We start from the raw sequence: 23993 nt of genomic DNA, 5'->3' as shown, positions 1-23993 counted from the left end.
GTGTTGGGGGTTAATGTCTGGTTACCAGACAGAGCGGGATGACAGGACTTGCACTTGAGCCATTTCTTGCATAACAGAGTATAGTTGGGTGACTAGTCTGTGGGGCGATGGGTTAGATAGCATGTGTTCGAGGGCATGCAGTGTGTGGAATGTGTCATAAATTGCGTGGCAGGTGGCTTGGAGCTGGTGATAGAAGAGGACCTCGAGCGCCGTAGGATGGGGGGCTCAGTGGATGCAAATGGGTGTGGGAACTGGTCATCAGGTTATAGGTCCGTGAAGGTCATGAGGCCAGGCCTGTGTGCCCTCACCCTGGCACCCTTGTCCAGTAGCAGTAGCAGTAGGGGGTTGCTTGCAATCGGGACAGAGGGAGCATACAGGCAGGTCAGTCAGGCACACCATTTCATGCCATCCTACGCCCGCCGCAAACACTCCACCACATCAATTTCAGTCTGCAGCAGCTTGTATGCTTTGTAGAGTACCATGGCAAGGGGGCAGGGTGATGTTTCGTCAACCCCAACAGTGATGTGTGGTTGAAATTACGTGGGGTAAGGCCAGAAATAAATATATTGAGCCAGGGTGCATAGTGCATAAAGGAACATGTCGGGCACACTCAAATCCCCTTGCTGGAGTGGTAATGTAAGTATCTCCCATGTGATCCTCGATTGCCTGCCAGCCCAAACCAGGGTAGAAAGATTAGAACGCAACTACCAGAGGAAGCATGCAGTGAGCTGGATCTGCATGTTTATGAAGAGGTATAGAGACTTAGGCAACACGACCAATTTTGTGATAGCTATCCAACCCACTACAGATAGTGGCAGGTGAGTCCACACTGCGATACTCTCTTTCTGCTGCGCAATAGCATGGCCATAGTTGGCCTTCCAGAGTTTGTCATAGTCACAGCTGAGGCCCATTGCAGCAGACACTATAAGGTGAACAACTGTGTACAGTCAGTGAGGGCGAACAGTGTGGACTTTGCCCAGTTGACATGAGTACCTGAGTATCCACCAAAATATATGGCCTCTCCAATAACTGGATATAGGTTCTCTTGGAGTTTTTGGATGAATAGCATCACATCATCCACATACAAGGACAACAACAGGCTCCTGGCCATGAAGCTGAGCACCTGCAGGTGTGGTGGTGCTGCAGCCGAGCCGCAAGTGATTCCATCACCATGGCGAATCAGATCGGAGACAGCAGGCCCCTGTGGTAAGTCCCACTGTCAATTGGGAATGACTCCAAAAGCATGCTGTTGAGGCGAAGGCGGGCCATTGTGGAGGTATATATAAGGTGAATCAGATGGATAAAACGCAGGCTGAGGCAGAGTTTTAAGAGTAGCTGAAATAGATACAATCACTCCAAGGAATTGAATGCCTTCATGGTTTAAGTAGTACAACAGCTGCGGCAAGCGGAGGGACAAGGGAGTGCATAAGGGCAAACATTGTGTGGAGGTTGTGCAAAGTGGATCGGCCAGGCACAAACCCAGACCGGTCTGGGCAAAAAATGTCAGACAGTAGGGGGAGGAAGAGATTCACAAGTTTTGTGAAAATGTTGTTATCGACAATTATCATGAAGAGTGGCCAAAATGAATCGCAGCAATTTGCTGTCTTGTCAGGTTTCAAATAGTAACTGTAACTGCTTTGCACAAGGACCCTGGGAGCGCCCCAGATGTCAAGGAATTCTCTTACATCGCCAATAAATGAGAAGCTAACAGGGCCACATACTACTTTGTAGAAGGAAATGGTGAGTCCCTCCATTCCCTGGTGCCTTGTTAACAGGATGGCCCTGTATGACCTGTATGACTTTCTCAACCATGAAGGGCTAGTCCAGGTATAGGCAGTGAGTTTGGTCCACCCAAAGCAGCTGGATCATGTCCAGGTATGCAGTTAGCTTCTCCTTACCGGGCACTGTTGTTGCGCTGTAAAGTTTTGAGTAGGAGGTCATGTTTTGAAGGAGACCGGCAGGGTGGGCTGCAGCTCCTGTCACTCATCCAGGAGCTATACAATGTAAACGGAGGCCGAAGGTTTGTGCAGCATGCTATCAATCATCCTGCCAGGGCCATCGCCTTCCCCATATCAGCATGCAGTCACCTCTCAGGTCAGGTATTTCTTTTCACTCAGGGCTTCTTCTTCATATCCATGGTAGTGGCATTCTTTGAAGTATAAAATTCCAACTCCAGGAACCAGAGGTCCCGCTGCAGCATAGTTAGTTGCCCTCGTATTCCCTTGAGGATGCCCGATTGTTTAGCAATGCTGGTAAAAAGAACAAGTGATGGATGGAACGCTGAACCATATCAAACATTCCCCCCCAGTACAGAGATCTGGGCCTAAAATCATCCTTTTGTGTTGCTAAGTTGCCCTAAGTGGGAAGGGTATGCCCAGACATGGGTCCCTTGCTCACTGTGCCACTGGATTCAAGCTAGCCTGGCTGATGAAGGGTGAAACCCTGAAACCGGTCCCAGGATGCTTGTTTCCGGTCCAGGGAGGACCTGGCTTGGCAGTTCGGGCTGGACTGTTCCCATGAGGAACAGGGTCAAGACTGATTTGCATATGGCTGGGTCCAAACTGGGGTGGCACGGTGAGCAAAAGAACGATGGATTAAACCCAGATCTGTGACTGGGGTTGAGTGTTTGCATTGTTCAGCACTCCGTCCATCATCCTTTTGTTTTGCTAAAGTTACCCTAAGTGGGAAGGGTATGCCCAGATGTGGGTCCCTTGCTCACTGTGCCACTGGATTCAAGCTAGCCTGGCTGATGAAGGGTGAAACCCTGAAACCGGTCCCAGGATGCTTGTTTCCGGTCCAGGGAGGACCTGGCTTGGCAGTTCGGGCTGGACTGCTCCCATGAGGAACAGGGTCAAGACTGATTTGCATATGGCTGGGTCCCAACTCGGGTGGCATGGTGAGCAAAAGAACGATGGATTAAACCCAGATCTGTGACTGGGTTTGAGTGTTTGAGTTGTTCAGCACTCCGTCCATCATCCTTTTGTGTTAGCAATGCTGGTGCCACAAACAGCCACATTGAAGCCCTCCAAAAGCATCAACAGGGATGCCGCTGAGGCTTTGTTATTGATGAGGTAGTCTATGATTGCAGTGCAAACTTTGCATTGGAACACAGTGTCCCGGTGTGCCCTGAGGGTTAATCACAATGTGAAGACCCACAAGACTGACAGTGTCAGCAAGAGTTCCAGCAGGACAGGGGCATAATCAGAAAGGGTGAGGGGCATGTGTGTCGCTGAGATGGACCAAGTAAGGGCATCTCTGGAGAGAAGCCAGTAATCTATTCATGACCATGCAGGTTGTACACAGTCGCATGCATGAGCCACCAAACATCGTTCAAGTAATTGTTGTGCATGAGAGTATGAAACTCAGCTGCTGCATTGGGACAGGGTGCCTGCCAGCACTTGAGCTGTCCACCCCACCATCAAGGACCAAACTGAAGTTCACCCCCAATATGACAGCTCCTGGTACCAGGCTAGTGATCAGTTTCCAGACCTCAGAGAGTTGGGGCCGTACATTGAAACCAGTATGACGGGGTGTCTGTGCATTGGTATCACATAGGACTGTCACAGCTGCCAGGGGAGGCCTTTGCACAGGAATAGGGCCACTCCTCTATCATAGTTAGAGTGTAGGGATGTATGGGCTTCAGCACATCATCATGTGCACAGTCAGGGTGCAGTGGATGTTGTTATCTGGAGTTCCTGGAGAAAGCCAATATCTATTTGATGCCTGTTGATGTAGGCGTGTACCAGTCTGGCCTTCCTACGGTCATTTAGCCTGGAAATGTTCCAGGTTAAGGATCTGGTGGTGGTCATCATGCTGTGGAGAAAGGGTGGTAGGGAGGGGAAGGGCCAAGCTGAATTCACATCTGGGGAGGGCGGGGCATAGTGTTAGTCCATGCAGGGGATCGAAGAGTGGGGTGGAGAGTCAACCAACAAGAACTCTTGAACAAAATCTACTCACTCAAACCCCAAACATGATTGAGAACTTCAATCCCACCCCACCCCAAAACCCATCCCAAGAACAATCAAACAGCGTGGGAATCATCCCTCGAGGTGGCAGAGAGCCAGATGAACATTCCAGTCCAGGTTGAACTGGGTGGCCGATAGGGTGCAATAGCACCAGACATGGAGTCAGCAGGCCCTCAATGTGGGCTGTCAGCATTAGAGTATATGGCATCCATATGCATGTGGGTTCCCCGCGAGTCCGTAAGTGGGCCACCTGGGAGACAAAGTACAGTACTAGTGTGTTGAGGGAGGTGATGTCATCTGCATGGGGATTCAGTCACTGGTACTGAGGTGTTTTGCATGGTGATGCTGATGGGATGCCCGAGGCAATCCCTTCTGGGTGATGGTGTGTATTACAAATTTTAGGGCAGCATTAGCATCTGTAAAGTAATGAAGTTTCCCGTCATGGTGAATGCAGAGCTTGCTGGGGTAGAGAAGTGTGTATGGGTTGTCTGGTTTCTGGAGAAGTCGCTTTGCTGGTAGGAATTTCGAGCACCCGGCTTGCACCACCAGTGTAGAATCGGGGTTGAAGGAAACCAGGTTGCTCTGGTATTGGACAGAGTGGCGCTCGCGAGCAAGCTGGATGGCTGCATCTCAGTCCTGGTAGTTAAGGAGTCTAGCGACTGTGGGTCAAGCCGGAACCCCTGAGGGGGTGCGGTCCGAGGGATCGGTGGGTGTGCCCGACAACGAAGACCCGGGAAAGAGCATCTTCAAAGAGTGTGTAGAGCATTGTCTCTATGTATTCTTCCATTTTATCAATGCAGAGATTGCTGTTCCAGACCGGGCTTCAGGGGTCTTTGTTTTTTAGTTTAATAAGTTTGAGATCTTTATCCATGCGTAGAAGGTGCTTGCCAGTGGCAGCCTGGGCATTGTCTCCCTTTAACACATGGGCTTCAATTTGATCCAGCTGGTCTTTAGGTTTGTCAACTCTCTCCTTCATGTGGTTGATGTGGCTGGTTAGGACATCTTTTTTTGCGTACATGGCATTCAGGCTGTCTTAAACGTCCACTAGTATCTCTTTTAGGTCGTTGTCCTGTAAGAAGTCCCCATGGGTCCGGTCCGGGGGGTCCTTGGCAGTCTTATCCTGTTGAGAATGGCGCATTTGTCACTTGCCCATAAAGAAAGGTCTGTTTAGATTGTCATGCATTCTGTTTCCCTATAGATTCCCGAGTTGTAAGGTGGGCACTGGACCAGTATGGACGGCAGATGACTGTTACGAGGGTCCAATAGGTGAAACAATGAGGTGAGCATGGCCCAGAGTCTCACGCCAGCAGTATCTTAAAATTCTCAAGGGATGCGTCCAGGGGTCCCAGCCTTGGACCTGATGCAAGAGAGCAATCTTTGTGGTGTGGTAATAATATTGTCTGGCAGCCTCATGGTGCCCGCCACTGCCTAGTAATGACAGCATCCACTGAGGAGCACAGGCAGGCCCAGGATGTGAGGGAGGGTCACTGTGAAGCAAGTCATTTGCTGGCAGTAGGACACCGCAACATTATTAGGAGGGCTGCAGTTTTAGCCAGCCAGTATGGGGTTAGCATTTTCAGTTAGGCAGGAGGGCACATTGGACTGCTCGGTAGTGCAGGGATTCAGTGCAGGACCCAAGCGGGTGCGCTCTAAGTGGGGAGATCTTCAGAGTGACCCTCCACAGTGTGGCAGAACAAGCAATGTCATTGGGTCCAGAGGTATGGTTGGATTCTAGAAGAAGGCACCATCTGTAAGCTGTGGAGTCCAGGGGATTGTTGCGAGTGGCGCTGCTCACTCACCACTACTCATGGTGGTTGCAATGTCCTCTGCGGCACTGCTGCTCTTGGAGGCCGCGGGGACCCCCCGGGAACCGTCAGCCCCCGCATGTTGCTTCAGCACCTAGCACCAGTGGCCTCTTGGGTGGGAGAGCAGCCATGTTCAGCGGGGGATGGTGGTCACCGGGGGTCTCTGCTTTCGCACCCCTCCTTGAGAGCCTGGTGTCGCACAGCCCAAGGGGAGGGAAAGGCCATCCTGGAGCTCGCAAGTGTTGGGTCCCGCACATGCCGCAAGGCAAGTAGGCTTCTCCGGCCACCCAAGACCATGCCCAGTCAGGCGGCACACTGAGCGCTGCAGTCGTTCTGGAGCTTGGCATGGCTCTCTGAGGAAGCAGGGCAGGATCAGCCCACGTCTGTCACACACTCACCTGGTTCCGATTGATGAGGCAACACGGGACCTTTTATGCCCCCAGAGGGCAGCCCGTGATCAAGGAGCCCTAAACCCTTAAATCATACACTGCCTTCGAGGGGAAGGGGGTTTGGGACAAAATAAGAAAAAATATAGGCTTCCGGCACTGGTCTTGCTCTGCTGCTTTGCGGCACTGCATAAGAGGTTCAGCACTCCCTGGACCTTTTGTGTTGGTGTGGATGTAGTGCACTGGAAATAACAAGAAAAATAGTTTAGCAACTGTTCTCAACATACAAAGATTACATAGTTATTCACAATATTGTACACTTACAGGCTTCACTACAAGTACTGCATAAGAGCAGGTACAAAGCAAGATTTAAGGCTGGAGTTTCTGACACTCTAAGAATAATTTACATTCAGTTCTCTGTACAAGTTTGTATACATATAGAGAGTGCTCTAATAAGTCTGCTCTCCTTCTTATTACAATAATATGTCAAGAATTACTGGTGGGTGGATTTCCGTTCTGAAATTATTCAAGTCAGGAGTGGCAACTCTATAAAGGAGTTCAGAGCACTAAAGCTTTCGAAACAAAGGTAGTGTCCCATTTCAGAACAGCGAGCTTTCTCTATTCAGAACTCATTCTTAAAGACAGTCTCAGGCTTAATTTTAGGATTAGTATGCACTAACCTGTGAACAAGTACTTAGCTTTGTCTCTTCTACTTAAAACTCGAATCCGGAGGAAGTCTCTTTTAGCTGTAGTGCAGGGAGCTGGAGTGAGAGGAATTGCCACACTGGAAGCCAAGACTACAGAAGCAACAATGTAGCAAGGTTCACAAGTGCTGCAAGAAGGTGTGGGCTGAGGAAGACTAGAGCACTGGAGGAATCCAGTTTGACTCAAGAGGTGAGTGCAGGGATGACGCTTGCTCAGGACAGGAATGAGGCCAAGAAGCGACTCAAGTTTCAGGTGCAGTTTAAATAGTCTATGGGTGTGGCTGACTCCTGAAAGGCACGTGGCTCTCATGGAAGACAGAAATGTTCCAACGTGCCTTGGGAGAGAACAGCTGTCAGTCTAATGGTTTTGAACTTTAGTGCAAGCAGGTAAAATCAATTAACCTTATCAGGTGGAGTCAATAAGTCATGGCAGTTGGAACCAATAAGCAGGAATGACATTCCTAGAAAAAAATGTTACTTGCAAGTGTGCACACCGTAAAACTAATTGAACAAATGTGCCAGTATGTTCTAATGGTACCATGTGCTCCAGAAAGGGGTCTGCCAAGGGGTTAAGTATAGTGGGGCCATGGGGCCTGACAGATGTTAATCCTGGGGTTGCAGGAGGCCATGAAGTGCCACAGGGTTATTACAACATGAGCCCTGTGTGCCAGACCCACTGTACAGAGGGTGCAAGAAGGCGTCATGACAACGTTGGCCCACCTCACAGCTCCCTGAGAGCCCCAGGTTAGTGCGTTCTCTGTGAGAAAGCTCCTGAAGCTGTTCAAGGGATCGGGCCATGCCTAAGGCCTGGCACAGGCCTGCATGGGGGCTGATGCTGAAAGTGCATCACCTCTGTCCAGGTGGCTCACCGACTCAGTCTTCTTTTGGCTGACTTCATATTTTGGACCATTTACGAGCCGCTGGTGCTGAATTTTTGCCGGATTCTGGCATCGGTTGGCAGAGCGCTCTAAAGAGCGGCCATCTTGCTGATGGGCTCAGTTCCATCTCCCCTCTTCCGAACATTGTTGAAATTTTGTCATTGCAGACAAGCAGATTGATTTATCATCAAATTGTGTATCATTGGTTGACTTTAAAATTCACTTGCAGCTATATTTTCATTTTAGGAACTCTGTGACACCACTGAGAGGATATAAATTTAAGCTTATGCTTTAAAGCTAATCTCAGCTTGGCCAGTTCTTGAACATTGTACACACTTGAAGTTGTGGAAAAATGGAGCAGATATTGAAAGCCCTGGGGGGGATCATCGGCCTGTGAATGCAGAAGGAAAGATAAAGGGTGGAAGTGTGAATTGTAACATACTTAGGCCACACAAACTGTTATTTTGTCTTTTCTCTTGCCACTCTTATCATTATAATCTGGCATGTGCACAGAGATCTACGCCTATCCTTGTCTTGTGAGGTCCAGAACTTGCCATGTGATCGGAAGAGGGGCACCAAGTGTGCCAGCATTATGAACAGAAGATTACTATCCCTCTCCAAGGCATAGCAAAAAGCAGCAGTGGCAGCATACTATATTTTGATTTTGATATTGTGACCAGGCCTTTTTCAGTGAGACGCTGGCCTGCTGGCCTTCCCGTGTAAAGTTCTCCTGTTATGTGAATATAGAGAAGCCTTGAAATTACGTAATCTGTATATAGTGAGTTCTTGTGGGTGCAGTGCGCATGTAGAATGTGTGTAGTAGTATGACTGTGTGTTTGTGTGACTCTGAGTACTAAAAACAGTGTTATCCATTTTGGATGCCCCCTGTTCAGCAAGGCAAAAGATGAAGAATGGGGGCATCTTTCTTAAATCGTGGAAGTGTATTGCCAGCATTTCTGTGGCTGATCTGTGGAGATGCAGGCAATAAAATGAGGAGTATTGAGAGAGGACGACCTTTAGAAATTCCATAAAGGCTTTTGTCAGGAAGGAGCAGCCGATTAGATCTTCCTGCATATTGCCATTGGCAGATGGTAAGGGTCATGAGTGGGACTACAGTTTCTGTTGTTCAAGGTGAGGGCATTTCTGGACCAGGCCTACCCTTTTGTCTTTTCCTGCTTTCTGCTTTACAAAGGCTGATTACAGCTAGGTACAAAAACATCACAGTTGATTGTGCTCATGTTGTTGGTGCTCTAGTTTAGAGACAGCACCAGTAGTATCAGCTCTAAGAAGTATCACTTCACAAAAAACCTGTATCTGAGGAGAAGCCTGAGAAGTACACTTATAAAACCAGAATCAATCCAAACTGGAATGAAAGTTTGAGGAAGTGAATCTATATACTTGTATAGAGACTTTGGCCCAAACCACCCCACTTTGTCCCAGTCCCAAGTCTTCATGATCAAGTAGGGGTGTGCTCCCCATACTACTCAAAGAATTGCTGTTTTACTAGGGTTGCTGTCTGTCTGACAGCCAATCCCCGAGGGGTTAGGTCACATTACCTGAATTCTGCACTTTCTGCTGGAGTAGCAGAGGATCAGCCTACTGCCTAAAAGCCTGCTTGCCTGCTGAGAAAGGAATGTAGTTTGTCTGGCCCTGCAGGAGAACAGTCTGGGGAAGAGGACCAGAATGTTCCTCATTGAAGGGACATCCAGAGGAAGCAGAAGGTTGAAGAGTGAAGCCCGGAATAACCTGTGATAAAGTTCATCCCTTGATCTCTGCGGTGTTCTAGGCAATGATCGCTATAGCTTTTGTGAGGTTTACCTGGTCGGATCAGCGATACAACTGCTGTGAGGTCTGCCTCGCCCGATGAGGGCTGCAACTGACATGAGATTCTCCTAGGATGATTAGGGCCACAACTGCCATGAGGTTCATCTGGAACAATCAGAGCTACAATTGTGATGTGATTAGCATTGCCAAAGTAGGGTTACAAGTACTGTGATACTTGGATCAGCTCAGTCCTGGCTGCTTCGGCTTTATTGGTGGTCTGCAGGGACAACCTGTGCACAAGTACCCAGATCACTGATACATAGTAGATGAATAACGCATGACCATGTGTGAGATAGACACGGGTTGCGGCTATCCTCCTTGATAGCCTCCGAGTGAGTGCAACTTAATGTGACAGGCCTCCACCTGCAGAAGAATCACATCATAAGTCCACTCCTGTCAAGCGTGAAGGACTACGAATTTAGTACCTACCCATTACACCACGAGAGGTAAGAATTCAAGCAAATGAGTGAAATGGTTATGGCTTTGGCTTGAGGGGATCAGTGATCTGCAACCAACTCAGCCTCATTCATGTTCCTACAATTTTCTATGGGGAACAAGTCATTCTAGGGTCACCCAGGGGGAAATAGCACAAAAAGAGACTAGAGGAGATGAAGCTCCTCATGAGGGAGGCATGACCAGCATCACTACCCCGTATGCTGAATTGAATTGTGTACTACTAATTACTGGTGTAAGATTAAAAATAACTTTCTTTTCTAAAATGCCAAGCACAGGACTAGACATTGAAAATATTGTGTCTGTAGATTGATTGGTGTGTTCTCAGCTTGAGCAACCACCACACTATCTCCCTGAGAAGCTTGTGACTGCTTTTCTTATTAAAGACAAGTGACAAAATGTATGTACTTGGTCCAGTTCACAGAGCCATAGCAGGGAGGTTTCCAGGACACCAGTGGAAAATGACTCAGCCTCCACGGTTAGGGCCCAGTAACCCTTGTCTTCTCTGTGGCAACCCGAACAGAGGTATGACAGTGAAAATAGCAGTTCAGAGATGATGATTATATATGGAAAGTGTCATTGGTGTTTGTTTAATATTTTCTGAAAGAAATCAAACCCCTAAATAAACTGTTTAAAAATAATAAATGTGAGCATGAAAATAAGTTTCAGAAACATATTAACCATGTGGTGAAGATCCTTTGTATAGCACGTTTAGAGTTAAGTGTAAAATTATATTAACAATAAACGCAAGTTTGTCATGTCGTATTGCCTGGCCTGGCCTATGTCCAAGTAAGAAGGATGTTTCCATTGTATTCGGTATATGTATATGTTTACAGAGACAGACACTAAATCACTGATATATTTCTGGACACCTCAGTAATTCACCACAAAGAGTGCAGGTCAGATAAAACCCTAAAACTGTAATATGCTTAGCCATTGTTCAGAAATGCAATGTTGTTCAGAATTGCAGGGTTGTAATATAGCATGATTGGCTCATTCACGTCAACTAAGTTACACAATAAAAAAGAAAATGTGAGAGAAAATGATTGGTGGCCCTTAATTGACACCCAAGTATTACAAAGAAGTATGCACCCTCAGTGATAAGTTGTGGAAACGGTGGTGCCACCTTTGTAATTGGTGAATCTCCAGAAAAAATGTAGTTAAAATGAGCCATTCTTTTAATAGTTCCCTTTTGCACATTGAAGCCGTGGTATAAATGCAAAGGTATTGGCTGACTAACGGAAAAAGAGTTTAGAATAGAAATGTGCCATAAAAGTTGCAGAAGTAACTACAATAGTGATTTTGTAGAAAAGATTTGTAGTTGCGAAGGCATACTTTAAAAGGTGGGGGTAGACAGTTCTATCCTGCTTTGACTTAAGGAAATTTACATTTACATTATAGATGCAAACCATACCTAGTGCTGAATGCAATCCAGCTTGGATACTGCACTCAAAGGTGGTTGATATAGGTTAATGTTAGATGAAGGAAACTGTGGTCTTGATTTAGAGTTTGATGGATGGAGGTTAAACCATCTGTATGGCAGAGTACCAGAGTACTTTACACTCGCCAAACTGAAAGTTCTCCGTCTACTAAGTTTAGAGATGTCCACTGGTTAGCGGCCATCTCTTAACATTTTCCAGGAACCGCAGTCACAGTGGTTCATTTCAATGTATAGATAGTTTGACAGACAGTTCTATCAACATGACGGTACAGTTCATCAAACTTCTAACATATTTCTGTATTTTCACAAAGAAAATCCTAAAGATGGATTTTTTTTTTTCAATATACAAAAATAATGACCCCCTGCACCATGGGAGTTGCCTCCCATGGTGTTGGGGTCAATTGCCAGTTTTCACTGCCTCTTACTGCCAGGTTTTTCCAGGCGGTGACTGTCAGTGAAAACCAGCTATTTGAATGCCCACCCTAAATGGGACAGGTGTTAGAATGGCCAAACCTTTGTCAGCCCTTACTCCTTGAGGCCAATGGAGAAGTATGCCAGTGAAGGAGACTGAGTAGTCTCTGTTGTCAACATACTGAAGGTACACCTGTCTGTAAATCTGGTAGTTGGACCTTTAGTATAGCGGAGAGGGTACTCCATAGCGGTCTCACAATAAAGAAGGAAGGAATAGGGACAATAATGATACATACTCTTTGTGTGCCTTCTCTTCACATTCTAAGTTACCCCTATGAGGAGAAAGCACTGGGGATTTTGTGATGTATATGAACAAATGCACATAATTAGCGAGGCCTCATTCATAATGGTGAATTATGACTAGCTTTGGAGTCCACATTTTCACAAGAATAAAGAGGGGTTGAGGAACAGTCACAAAAGTAACAAAGTTTGACATGACTTTCTAGACATGTTCGTGTGGGTAGGCTCAAGAATTTAAACAGACACATACTAGGACCAGTAAAGGTTAGAGAGAATTTGAAAAAAACATTCCATTTTGTCAAAATGAAAAACACATAATATTAGAGGAAATCCTTTTTTCTGTGTTAGAGTAGTCCACCCTGGATCTAGATGTCATGGTATGAGAATGAAAAGAGCAGCTTCAGGAGTAATGTTAAAATGTATTTTCCAGAAAAGTTAGCAAACACATTGAAGTAGAATCCCAACAGAAGTAATTGAGATGCACCAGGAGAACTCTAAAAGATTTGGTGAGGCACGGGCTAGCAATAATTCTGACAAAGCAAGGATAAAATCTTTTGACACTGGCAGTGTTAGTGTGCCAAAAGTAGGCATGGAAATGAGTAGACATGATTGGCTTGAATTTTGAATATCTGTTCTCAAATTCCATTACTGTAATTTTAATGCTGTCACATTTTCCTCAGATTTTTCTAATAACAATTTTGCCTTTTTCCGTTGCTTCGTCAAACTTCCCATTAATTATCTATTTTTCGTCTTTCTCTTTAGTCAATCTTCTGTTGTTGCTCTCTGTCGCTCATTTTCTATATGCTCTTTATAATTTCAGGTTGTCCCTCATGAGGAGGATACAAAGAGCAGCCTACTATATAAATACATCATTCATGAGGACCTTTTGCCCATGATCGGAAACAATAATGTTCTGCTAGAGGAGATGGACACACATGCACATGAATGGGCGCTCAAAAGTTGGTCCCAATGCTCAAAAGCCTGTGGAGGAGGTCAGTTGTCATCACTGTCTGACAAAATCACTTTATGGAATTATACTATGGAGGGCAGGGGGATGCACTTATACTATTGAGGGCAGAGGGATTCACAATGCTAAAGAACTTCACTGAAAAATTACAATCATAGATTGTAAACCCTGCTCATGATGGTGTGAACCTTGAATATTAACCCCAGAATATCGATGGGAGATAATATCATAGATAAAGTATATATGTATGTGTATACATATCTCTATCTCTCTCTCTCTCTCTCTCTCTCTCTCTCTATATATATATATATATATATATATATATATACATATATTACCTACTGGCAGTCACCAGTGGGTAGTTATAGTTCGGACCTAGTTACCAAAGGGAAAGAGTTTTTTGTTTTGCCAATAACTTTAGCACCGCTTGATGAATCTTCACAAAAGTTTCTTACCTTATACTTTGGTCAGTTTAGCTGCTGCCTTGAATGTTTTGGGGTGATCCATCAAGCGGGGTGAGAAAAAGAGGGGGTCTCAAAACACAATTTCCCAATTAATTTTTCCATAGGGTCTTTAGACACACCTACAGCCTAAACTGCTGAACGGAATTACACCAAATATGGCAGGAAGGTAGATCTTGTTGCACAGATTGTGCGTTTTGTAATTTGGTGTAAATCTATTCAGTAGTTTTGGAGTTATTAAAGTTATTAAAGGTAAAACAATATAGATTTCTAGGGACGCGGATCCTCCACAGATCCAGCTGTCCCTGTACTGATATCTGATTGGCTGCCAACACTTCAAAAAGGCCACCATCTTGGGATTTGGCTTCAGCTGAGTCACAGGAAAATAGTGAGAAAAAAAAGATAAGAGGCCGGGGTATGGTCACCCTGAGCCCCTCGCCCTGGTCTAGGGGTCCCTTATGGACCTCTCCAGGGCTAAAAAGCATTTTATTAAACAAATGGCAGGAAATCTGTGGATCTGGATCAGTAAATGTTTCTGTCATTGTTTTTTATTTTGCCCCTGGGTGGGCAAGGTCGCCCGGCATTTTGGGCTCTAAAAAGGAGTAAGGCACATGGGCCCTCCTCCCAGGGCTTGTATTTGCCCCAGGGATCGCCACCTCCCGGAGCGATCACAGAGTAACGTGGGGAGCCATGCGCCCAACTACACCCCGGGGACCACCACCTTCCCAGGGCAAATGTATAATTTGATATGGGGGAGGCCCATATGGCATTCCTCAGAGCCCCAGGGACTGCCACCTCCCCGGGGCTAAAAATTAAAATAACTCAGGGGGACCGTGTGGCCCCCATGCCACCTCCTCAGGGAAAATGATGAATTCCATGCCGGGGGATGCACAGACCCCTGCTGTCCGAGGGACCACCACCTCTACGGGGATAAAATAAAAGAATGAAGGAGGACTGATAAGGGCCCAGGGGACCACCACGTACACGGAGATAAGTGAAATGTTAGAGGGAGGCTCTATGGCCCCCCTCAAGGATCCAGTAGCCCTGGGGACTGCTACCTCCTGTGCCAGCTCCTGCTCTGTCCAGGGGTGCCCACCCCTAGGACATGGCTGTTTGCTTTGCCTTGGAGGGAGCTTTGACAGTTCTTGACAAGTCAGAGCAAGCACTCTGTGAGAGCTGGCTGGAAGTGGAGATTTCCTCTGTTTTCCTGCCTGTGGGTAGTGGAACAGAGGTGTCAATCGCTCTCACAGAGTGGGAGCTGCATGCTTAGCAGCTCCCTGTCTGTGACAGCAATGCCAACTCCCACAGGAGGCATGGAGCCAGCTGTGACTGTGGGAGACCTGAGACTCCCTCCACAGTCCCCAACACACACTGGGTGCCCTACGTGGCATCCAGGACTGATGGCTGAGCCCTGGGGCATAGGGTCCCAGGTGCCAATATCAGCCAGGAGAAAGGGGGCCACGAGCCCCCCCCAAAAAAAGTAGATGGTGAGGCTGAGCCCTGGGGGATGGAGACCCGGGGCTGAAATCAGGCAGAGTAGGGGGGTCGGGCATCCCCTCTCCTACACAAATAATAAAAGGCTGGCCCCTCCTGGGGTATGGGCCCCTGGGCAGATTTTGTCTGAGGGAGTGGGGCCAAGTAGCCCCCCAATGGAGTTATAGTGGGTTCCGGGGTCAAAATCGGCAGGGGGAGTGGGGCTGCACTGCCCACCTCCCCTAGAATGGGCATTTATCAAACGAGGTAGAACTTAATTCGCAACCAATAGAAAGTGCTCCAGTTCGATAGATATTTTGTGCAAAACTGTAGAATGTTATTGGATAAATGAGCAGGTTAGCTTCTGTTCTGCCCTCGCTGCTTATTTCACAGAAATTAAACCTCAACAGAAAGCACTTACAAATATACATAGCAGATGTCCCAGTTGAAGCTTTACTTCTAGAAAGAACAAATGATCCTAACTCCTGGGCTTGGTGATGGCAAAGCAAGTGTGCTCACTCAGTGTTTCCATATTGAAAAACGATCTGAAATCCTTCATGGCAGTGAATGTATCTTTCATCTAGCAGAACGCAATCAGGCACTCTCACACCCACATAAACGCACTCACACCCAATCTCATACCCAGACAGACACTCTCAAAGCCACTGTCACACCCAGAGACATCCTCTCCCACCTATTCCTCCACCCAGGGAGACAATGGTTGTGGTCAGTTCCAGCTGCACATGGCCAAAGGCTGCGTGCAGCGTGGGGTTGGGCGGTTGGGGGTGCTGGCTTCAGGGACTGGCTGCAGGCCAGCCCCTGCGGCCAACCCCACCGTTTGTGGCGGTGGTTGGATTAACGTATGGTATTGAGCATTACTTTAGTTAAAAAACCCATAGAAATTCATTGAAAACAAACAAAGGTTACAGAGACATTATAGTTAGGAAACTGATAAAAAAAACTTAGAAATTCACTTAAAAAACAAAGGTTACAGGGATGTTATAGTTAGGTTCTGAATTTATTCGCACACAACCAAAGAAATTCAGCAGTTATAGTTAGAGTTATTTCAAGTAACTACTATTCCCTAAGTAATATCTGGGGTAATTAGCAGCGCATGCCGAGGGTGCAAGCTATAATTGCTTAACCCCTTGGGTGCGGGCGTCGGCCACTGGCCGACGCCCGCACTACCTCCCTGTTGCGGGTCACGACCAGTGGCCGACACCAGGGAGGGGGTAAATAAATCCTCGGATGCATCGCAACCGAGGATTTTTTTTTTCTCTCCCCGGGAGACACAGAAGCTTTTCCGTGTCTCCCCCCACCCCCACACGGCCCTTTGTGACGTCAGCGAGCCGCGAGGTGCACTGACGTCACTTTGTGGATTTCTCCATCGGAGCAGGAAGCGGCCTTGTGGCCGCTTCCTGCTCCGATGGGTAAAACGGCCACAAACAGCCTTTCCCACGTTCGGGAGGGCCTCGTAAGAAAGGGGAGAGTCTCCCCTTTCTTACGAGGCCTTCCTGAAAGTGTTTCCTGGCCCCCGATCGCTGCGATCGGGGGCCAGGTAACACCACTAGACACCAGGGATTTCACTTGGGGGGGTCGCCCCCATCTGAAAACGGGCCGCCTCCCCCCCGGGGGCATTTAATTTTTTTTTTTTAAAAGGTAGTTGTCCCCTGGCGCGATCGCGCCCCCCCAGGGGCTAAATTTTATTTACAAATTTTTTTTAAAAAAAAGAAATGGACAGGGGGTCGCCCGTGGACAGGGCAACCCCTGTGGGGGCAATATTTTTTTTAGTTGTTGTAGGGTTTCCCTGGGGGCCATTTTGGCCCCCAAGGAAACCATACAACAACTAAAAAAAATATCGATCTATATATGTATATATAGATCTATATATAGATACATCTTTGTAGATATATCTATATACATGGATATATCTATAGATAGATCTCTCTCTCTATATATATATATATATATATATAGATCTATCTATAGATATATCTATGTAGATATATATATATATATATATATGTATATATATATATATATAGAGAGAGAGAGAGAGAGATAGATCTATATATATATATATATATATATATATATATATATATATATATATATATATATATATATATATATATATATCAATCACTTTTGTCAAGACGTGTGTGGTTTCCCTGGGGGCTGCGATCGGCCCATCGGCCCCCAGGAAAACCAGACCCACATATAAAAGTGATCTATATATATATATATATATATATATATATACATATATATATATATATATGTATATGTATATATATATATTTGCCACCAGTTGTCTTGCAGTTGCAGCTTGCGTCTTCAAAGCAATGCACATACTTCAACTGACACATTTCAACTGTAGCTTTTAGGCAGCAATAAAAAAGTCAAGTAAGTATTGTGATTATGTTTCTGCTACAAAAGGGTCAGACTTGTCTAGTGGCAGTTTTACTACCATAAAGAAGCGCAGAAGGTTTATATGCCTACTGCAAAGATCAAATCTGTATTTTATGTAAATAGCTGATTACATTAGTAAAGTCAGCCATTACCTGCGCTATAATACAAATGAAATGTATGTGCTGGGTGGAGGGCGGCTATGGAGAGATGAAGGGTACTTTTGCGGGGTGGTAATGAGGGAATCCGAGGAGGAGGGAGTGGGAGCACCAATAATGATTGTTGGACTGGGCGCAGGAGGTGCTAAAGACTGTGACGAATGGTATGTGACAAGGTGTTTTTTGAGTGTCTTGAAAGAACGTGCTGATTGAGGGAAGAAGCGCAGGTAAGGTGGCCTCTACTGTTGCACGTATCTCACACACACCATCGATTTTGTGACTGTCTACGTAGGCTAGTGTTTTAGAGCAACAGTTTAGCCAATAGCAGAGATGGCATCTTGATGGATGACTGCTGCCGTCACTCGGGTTATAGAGGACAGCTCTGACATAGGATCAGAGACTGAGACATCAGATACTGAGACAGCATCTGAGGGATAGGACAATGGCGCAGACTCTGGGAGTTATTTTTCAGTCGGAGGAGTCCCATTCGATAACTCCTCTTCCAGTAAATTATGAGGGAGGTGATGAGGACAGTCCTGCTGTCCCTTCGCAAGCACAGTCTGTGCAACGGGGTAATAGTGGGTTAGCCCAACCCAGAGAGCAGGTGAATGCGGCGGCAAGCAGAGAGAGAGAGTGCTCTCTTGGGAGCTCCAAAATTTAGTTCAGCCCCAAATTCCACCGCCCAAATCGTATTGTGGAGACATCAAAATGATCTATCGCAAGACAAACTGGTTTTGTAAGGCAGGCACCTGTGTTTTTGGTCCTGAGTTCGGCGGCCATATAGAGAAACACACTAAACCCAAACATTTCTGGAAACTAGACATTCGGGGGAGTCCACAGAGGTGTGACTTGTGTGGATTCCCCAAAGTTTTCTTACCCAGAATACCATGCAAAGCTGAAATGTTGAATAAAAACTCTATTTTTCTTGCATTTCTGTCACGCAAACTACCGGAATATGCTGGGATCCACAAAATTCCTACCACCCAGTGATTCCTCACCAGTCCTGATAAAAACACTACCCCACTTGAGTGCCTACACCTAGTGCCTGCGTCAGGAATGGAGCACCCCAGGGTCAACAGCTGCCTCATGTAAGGACCAACATTGACCGTTGTGTGATCTATTCCTGTCGCAGGCACCAGGCCGACCCACACAAGTGAGGTACCATTTTTATCGGGAGACTTGGGGGAACACTGGGTGGAAGGAAATTTGTGGCTCCTCTCTGATTCCAGAACTTTCTGTCACCGAAATGTGAGGAAAATGTGTTATTTTAGCCAAATTTTGAGGTTTGCAAAGGATTCTGGGTAACAGAACCTGGTCAGAGCCCCACAAGTCACCCCATCTTGGATTCCCCTAGGTCTCTAGTTTTCAAAAATGCACAGGTTTGGTAGGTTTCCCTAGGTGCCGGCTGAGCTAGAGGCCAAGATCTACAGGTAGGCCCTCTGCAAAAAACACCTCTGTTTTCTGTCAAAAAATGAGATGTGTCCACGTTGTGTTTTGGGGCATTTCCTGTCGTGGGCGCTAGGCCTACCCACACAAGTGAGGTATCAATTTTATCGGGAGACTTGGGGGAACGCTGGGTGGAAGGAAATTTGTGGCTCCTCTCAGATTCCAGAACTTTCTGTCACCGAAATATGAGGAAAATGTGTTTTGGTAGCCAAATTTTTAGGTTTGCAAAGGATTCTGGGTAACAGAACCTGGTCAGAGCCCCACAAGTCACCCCATCTTGAATTCCCCTAGGTGTCTAGTTTTCAAAACTGCCAAGGTTTGCTAGGTTTCCCCAGGTGTCGGCTGAGCTAGAAGCCAAAATCTACAGCTAGGCACTTTGCAAAAAACACGTCAGATTTCAATGTAAAAATGTGATGTGTCCATGTTGCATTTCCTGTTGCGAGCATTAGGCCTACCCACGCAAGTGAGGTACCATTTGTATCGGGAAACTTGGGGGAACACAGAATAACAAAACAAGTGTTATTGCTCCTTGTCTTTCTCTAAATTTTTTCCTTCCAAATGTAAGACAGTGTGTAAAACAGATGTCTTTTTAAGAAATGGCCTGTAATTCACACGCTAGTATGGGCACCCCGGAATTCAGAGATGTGCAAATAACCACTGCTTCTCAACACCTTATCTTATGCCCATTTTGGAAATACAAAGGTTTTCTTGATACCTATTTTTCGCTCTTTATATTTCAGCAAATGAATTGCTGTATACCCGGTATAGAATGAAAACCCATTGCAAGGTGCACCTCATTTATTGGCTATGGGTACCTAGGGATCTTGATGAACCTACAAGCCCTATATATCCTCGCAACTGGAAGAGTCCAGCACACGTAACGGTATATTGCTTTAAAAAATCTGACATTGCAGGAAAAAGTTAAAGAGTAAAATGTGGAGAAAAATGGCTGTTTTTTTCAGCTCACTTTCAATATTTTTTTATTTCAGCTGTTATTTTCTGTAGGAAAACCTTGTAGGATCTACACAAATGACCCCTTGCTGAATTCAGAATTATGTCTACGTTTCAGAAATGTTTAGCTGTCTGGGATCCAGCATTGGTTTCATGCCCATTCCTGTCACTAACTGGAAGGAGGCTGAAAGCACCAAAAATAGTAAAAATGGGGTATGTCCCAGTAAAATGCCAAAATTGTGTTGAAAAATGTGGTTTTCTGATTCAAGTCTGCCCGTTCCTGAAAGGTGGGAAAATGGTGATTTTAGCACAAGAAACCCTTTGTTGATGCCATTTTCAGGGAAAAAACCACAAGCCTTCTTCAGCAGCCTGGTTTCCCCATTTTTTTTTAAAAAAAACTAAATTTTCACTGTATTTTGGCAAATTTCTTGGTCTCCTCCAAGGGAAACCACCAACTCTGGGTACCGTTAGAATCCCTAGGATGTTGGAAAAAAAGGACGCAAATTTGGCATGGATAGCTTATGTGGACAAAAAGTTATGAAGGCCTAAGAGAGCACTGGGGGGGGGAAAGGCCTAGCAGCTAAGTGGCTATGGGTAACTTAGGTATGTGTATCCTTTTTCCAAAACAAAGCCGCCAGACAGAGCAGAACAGAGCACTCAGTGGATTCCAGCCATAGTGTTTCTACACCAAACAGGTAAATCACCAACATTAAAAAAGGCTTGTATGCTGCTGAATGAAAGCTATGGCTGGAATCTGCTAAGTGCTACGGTCTGCTCTCTGTCTGGGGGCTTTGTTTTGGAATTTAACACGCAGTGGCCACAATTGCAACGGAAGCACCCATTCTCAAATTGAGTTCAGCAGTAATCAGTGACAATTGGTGAAATGTCTATCTATATATATCTATATATATATATGTGTGTGTGTGTGTGTGAGTATATATATATATGTATAAATATATATATATATATATATATATATATATATATATATATATATATATATATATATATATATATATATAAAAAATAAATCATCAAAGTCGCTGGTATTCACCGGGGCTGTTGTTGAGGTGATTCCAGCAGGGCTCCGGCTGCCCTCTCAAATACAAACACACCTTCCAAAGGAAAGAAATTCTCAAATCTCCTGTGCGTGCAAAAATTAGTTTATTCCAGGTCTCTCCCGGCGCGTTTCGGTACCAACGGACCTTTGTCACGGGTAACAGTAGTAAAGTTACCAAACAGATATAAACAAACTAGAAACAGTGAAAGGACCAGTACATCGTCACTAATGTGGGCGCCATCTTGGAGTAGTATTTTACAAAATGCCTACTAACTACCTATTACTATATGTACTGATTGTAGTCTTCCATTCTTGAATGTGTATAATAAATCTAAATCATCATATAATATGAAAGTACAGTATCTTATCTCATGCTATATACACTGCAAAACTAAAGTCCTCATTTTCCTATAATATGATTAGGTTCAGGGGTAACAGAAGCATGATCAGTTACAGTGTTATACATCATAATTATAACTCTATAAGAGAGAGCTATTCTATTTCTTATGCATAAAAAATATTCATACTCCAGAAACTAGTACAACTGAAATGTAATGTAAGTATCCTTCATCCATTCAGTTTCTTATGCTAGAGCATTTGTCTATCATGTCACAATGCTACGTTTAGCCAGTAGATGGCAATCTCATCGCACAAAGCCTGTGATATCTGCACTAGCAAGGAGAAAAAAAAGTATGAAAGAAAAACACATCTCAAGTGAAATAATTACATTGATTCTAGAAACAGCAGTTGGCATGTTCCCCACTGGTCTAACACAAGTATATAAAACTGAAAAAAACTATGATAAACGCCTTATAACTGTATGAATACAAATTGTCTCATGCAGTGACTATGTCACCTTCAAGACAGGTAACCACGTCTCAGGGTGGTGGGTGGGGGTTCTAGAAACAAACGAATAAGCGATAGGAAAGCAGAGTTTTGGGCTAAAATGTTGTAATGCATGCCACAGCACCCACCTGCTGTGTTTGAATGTTTTCCCATACTAAAGCTAAACCTATTGGCTTTGTCAACACCTCGTTTGCATTGCAAGGATATGGTCGGACATGCAAACGCAGGCATACGGATTCACTCACTAACACCACCATTGTTTTTTTTTACGGCTGGGGCTTCTGTAAAGACCTTTCCAGATCCTCCGCGTGTATCATTATTAATTAAGTAGATAAAGTTACGACCCCCAGGTGCTTGAATCCCATTGACAAAATATAAAGTGCATTTCTTTTTACAAACTTCCGACGCGTCTGTTTTCTAATATGACCGTGCGTATAGTCATCTAATTCATCTTGGTCTCTTTTAGGCATCCAGTACACCAAATATGGTTGCCGGCGGAAGGGCGATAACAGAATGGTGCACCGCAACTTCTGTGACAATGGCAAGAAGCCGAAACCCATCCGGAGGCGCTGCAACCTGCAGGAGTGTTCGCAGCCAGGGTGAGCTGAGCTCAGATATAGAACCACGACCACCCTAGGAGATTGAGGAGGCGGGCTTAATAGAGTCACTGAGATCTTGCCATATGTATTTTTATTTTATGACTGGTATTTTTGGTGAAGTCCTTGCTTCAGCCTCATCGGGGTGTTAAACAAAGGACATGAAGATCTCTCCACCACTCCTGTGTCCAAACATGAATGCTCAGCACCCTGACATTTAAACAGAATGCCAGGTTGGACAACCCAGTGTAGTAACAAGTTAAGTAAACTATAATCATAAGAAATACCATAGAGGGCCCTGCAGAGCTGCTCAAAGCCCCCAACTTACTCAAAACCTTTAACTGCATGTCTCTCACAGCTCTTCTTTCAACACGCTGCTAAGCATTGCATCACAAAACAAGATAAACGCACCTCAATGGTCATCATGCATGTCATGAAAATGCTTCCCAAATATGGTCAAAAAGAAAGTCAGGACCCTTCCAGCCACACTCCCTACACAACATATCTTCCCGCCCATGTAGGCAAGCATTGCAGTGCCCCACAAAGGCATAGTAAGTGTTATATAAATGTTGCAATACAATACAGTAAACATATGTGCTGAAGCATGATCCTTTTGTAACTGTGCAGTTCATAAGTTACAATCGTAATCTAGCACAGTGAACTATGAACTGCCATCAAAGAGCTGTATCCAAAATGCATGGGACAGGTTGAAACGTTATGTGTTTTTCCCAGTCTTTGATTATCTTAGTTATGCTAAAAAGGGTTTGTAAGGTGCAAAAAAACAAATGAAATACAAGTGAGAGAGGGGCTATAGAGAGATGAGAGGCACTGTTAGAGGGTGATGGTGAGAGAATTATTGAAGAGCCCTAAGTAAAATTGCTCTATCCTGGGACAATGTAAAGTCAAAATTTGCTATGCTTTAAAAACTAATAAAATTGTATATACAATGGTAACTGTGTTGTAGAATACATGGTGTTGGCCATTTATCTCAAATTTTCTTGGGGGGAACCTCCACCCTATGGGGGCTGGTCTGGCAAAATTTGCCTGGGCTGCCTTGGGTTTCTAGTCTGGCCCTGTAAGTCGGTGCAGGATGTCTTCAATATATGCGCAGAAGAATACAATTACATGCACTTTGAGGGGCAGTAAGGGGTTAATAAAGAATCCCAGGAAATTGATGTTGGTTGAGTGTATGGTTGAGAAGCCACTAAGTTGCTTCTTGAATCTCATCCATTGCCTCCTTTCATGAGCTGGAAGTTTCTTTTTTTGTAGGATTTAATATTATCTGTGGACATCCAGTATAAATGATGCCCCAGCAGAGTCTACCCATGTGCGTTGGCAATGTCCTAAAACACTTTGAATTATAACTGTAAACCATTGGGTCTTAGTTGCGGACAATATATTATTTGCCCAACACGACCCCTTGGATAACTTTTTGGCCAGTAAGTCCTCAGTGTTTAAG

The 23993-nt window shown here is 45.2% G+C and overlaps 1 protein-coding gene across 1 annotated transcript in view; it reads left to right on the top strand.

Annotated features, from left to right (window-relative positions):
- The window catches only part of ADAMTS14 (ADAM metallopeptidase with thrombospondin type 1 motif 14), a 654816-nt gene that overhangs the window by 577815 nt on the left and 53008 nt on the right, over positions 1–23993 (top strand). The window contains exons 17-18 of the mRNA XM_069240367.1: positions 12988–13159; positions 22405–22537. Of these exons, the coding sequence (XP_069096468.1) occupies positions 12988–13159; positions 22405–22537 (305 nt within the window). The remainder of the gene's footprint in view (positions 1–12987; positions 13160–22404; positions 22538–23993) is intronic.

Source organism: Pleurodeles waltl, chromosome 6, assembly GCF_031143425.1.
Source record: "Pleurodeles waltl isolate 20211129_DDA chromosome 6, aPleWal1.hap1.20221129, whole genome shotgun sequence".
Classification (NCBI taxonomy): domain Eukaryota; kingdom Metazoa; phylum Chordata; class Amphibia; order Caudata; family Salamandridae; genus Pleurodeles; species Pleurodeles waltl.
The sequence above is the reverse complement of the archived record's forward strand: the minus strand, read 5'-3'. Positions and strand labels throughout refer to the sequence as shown.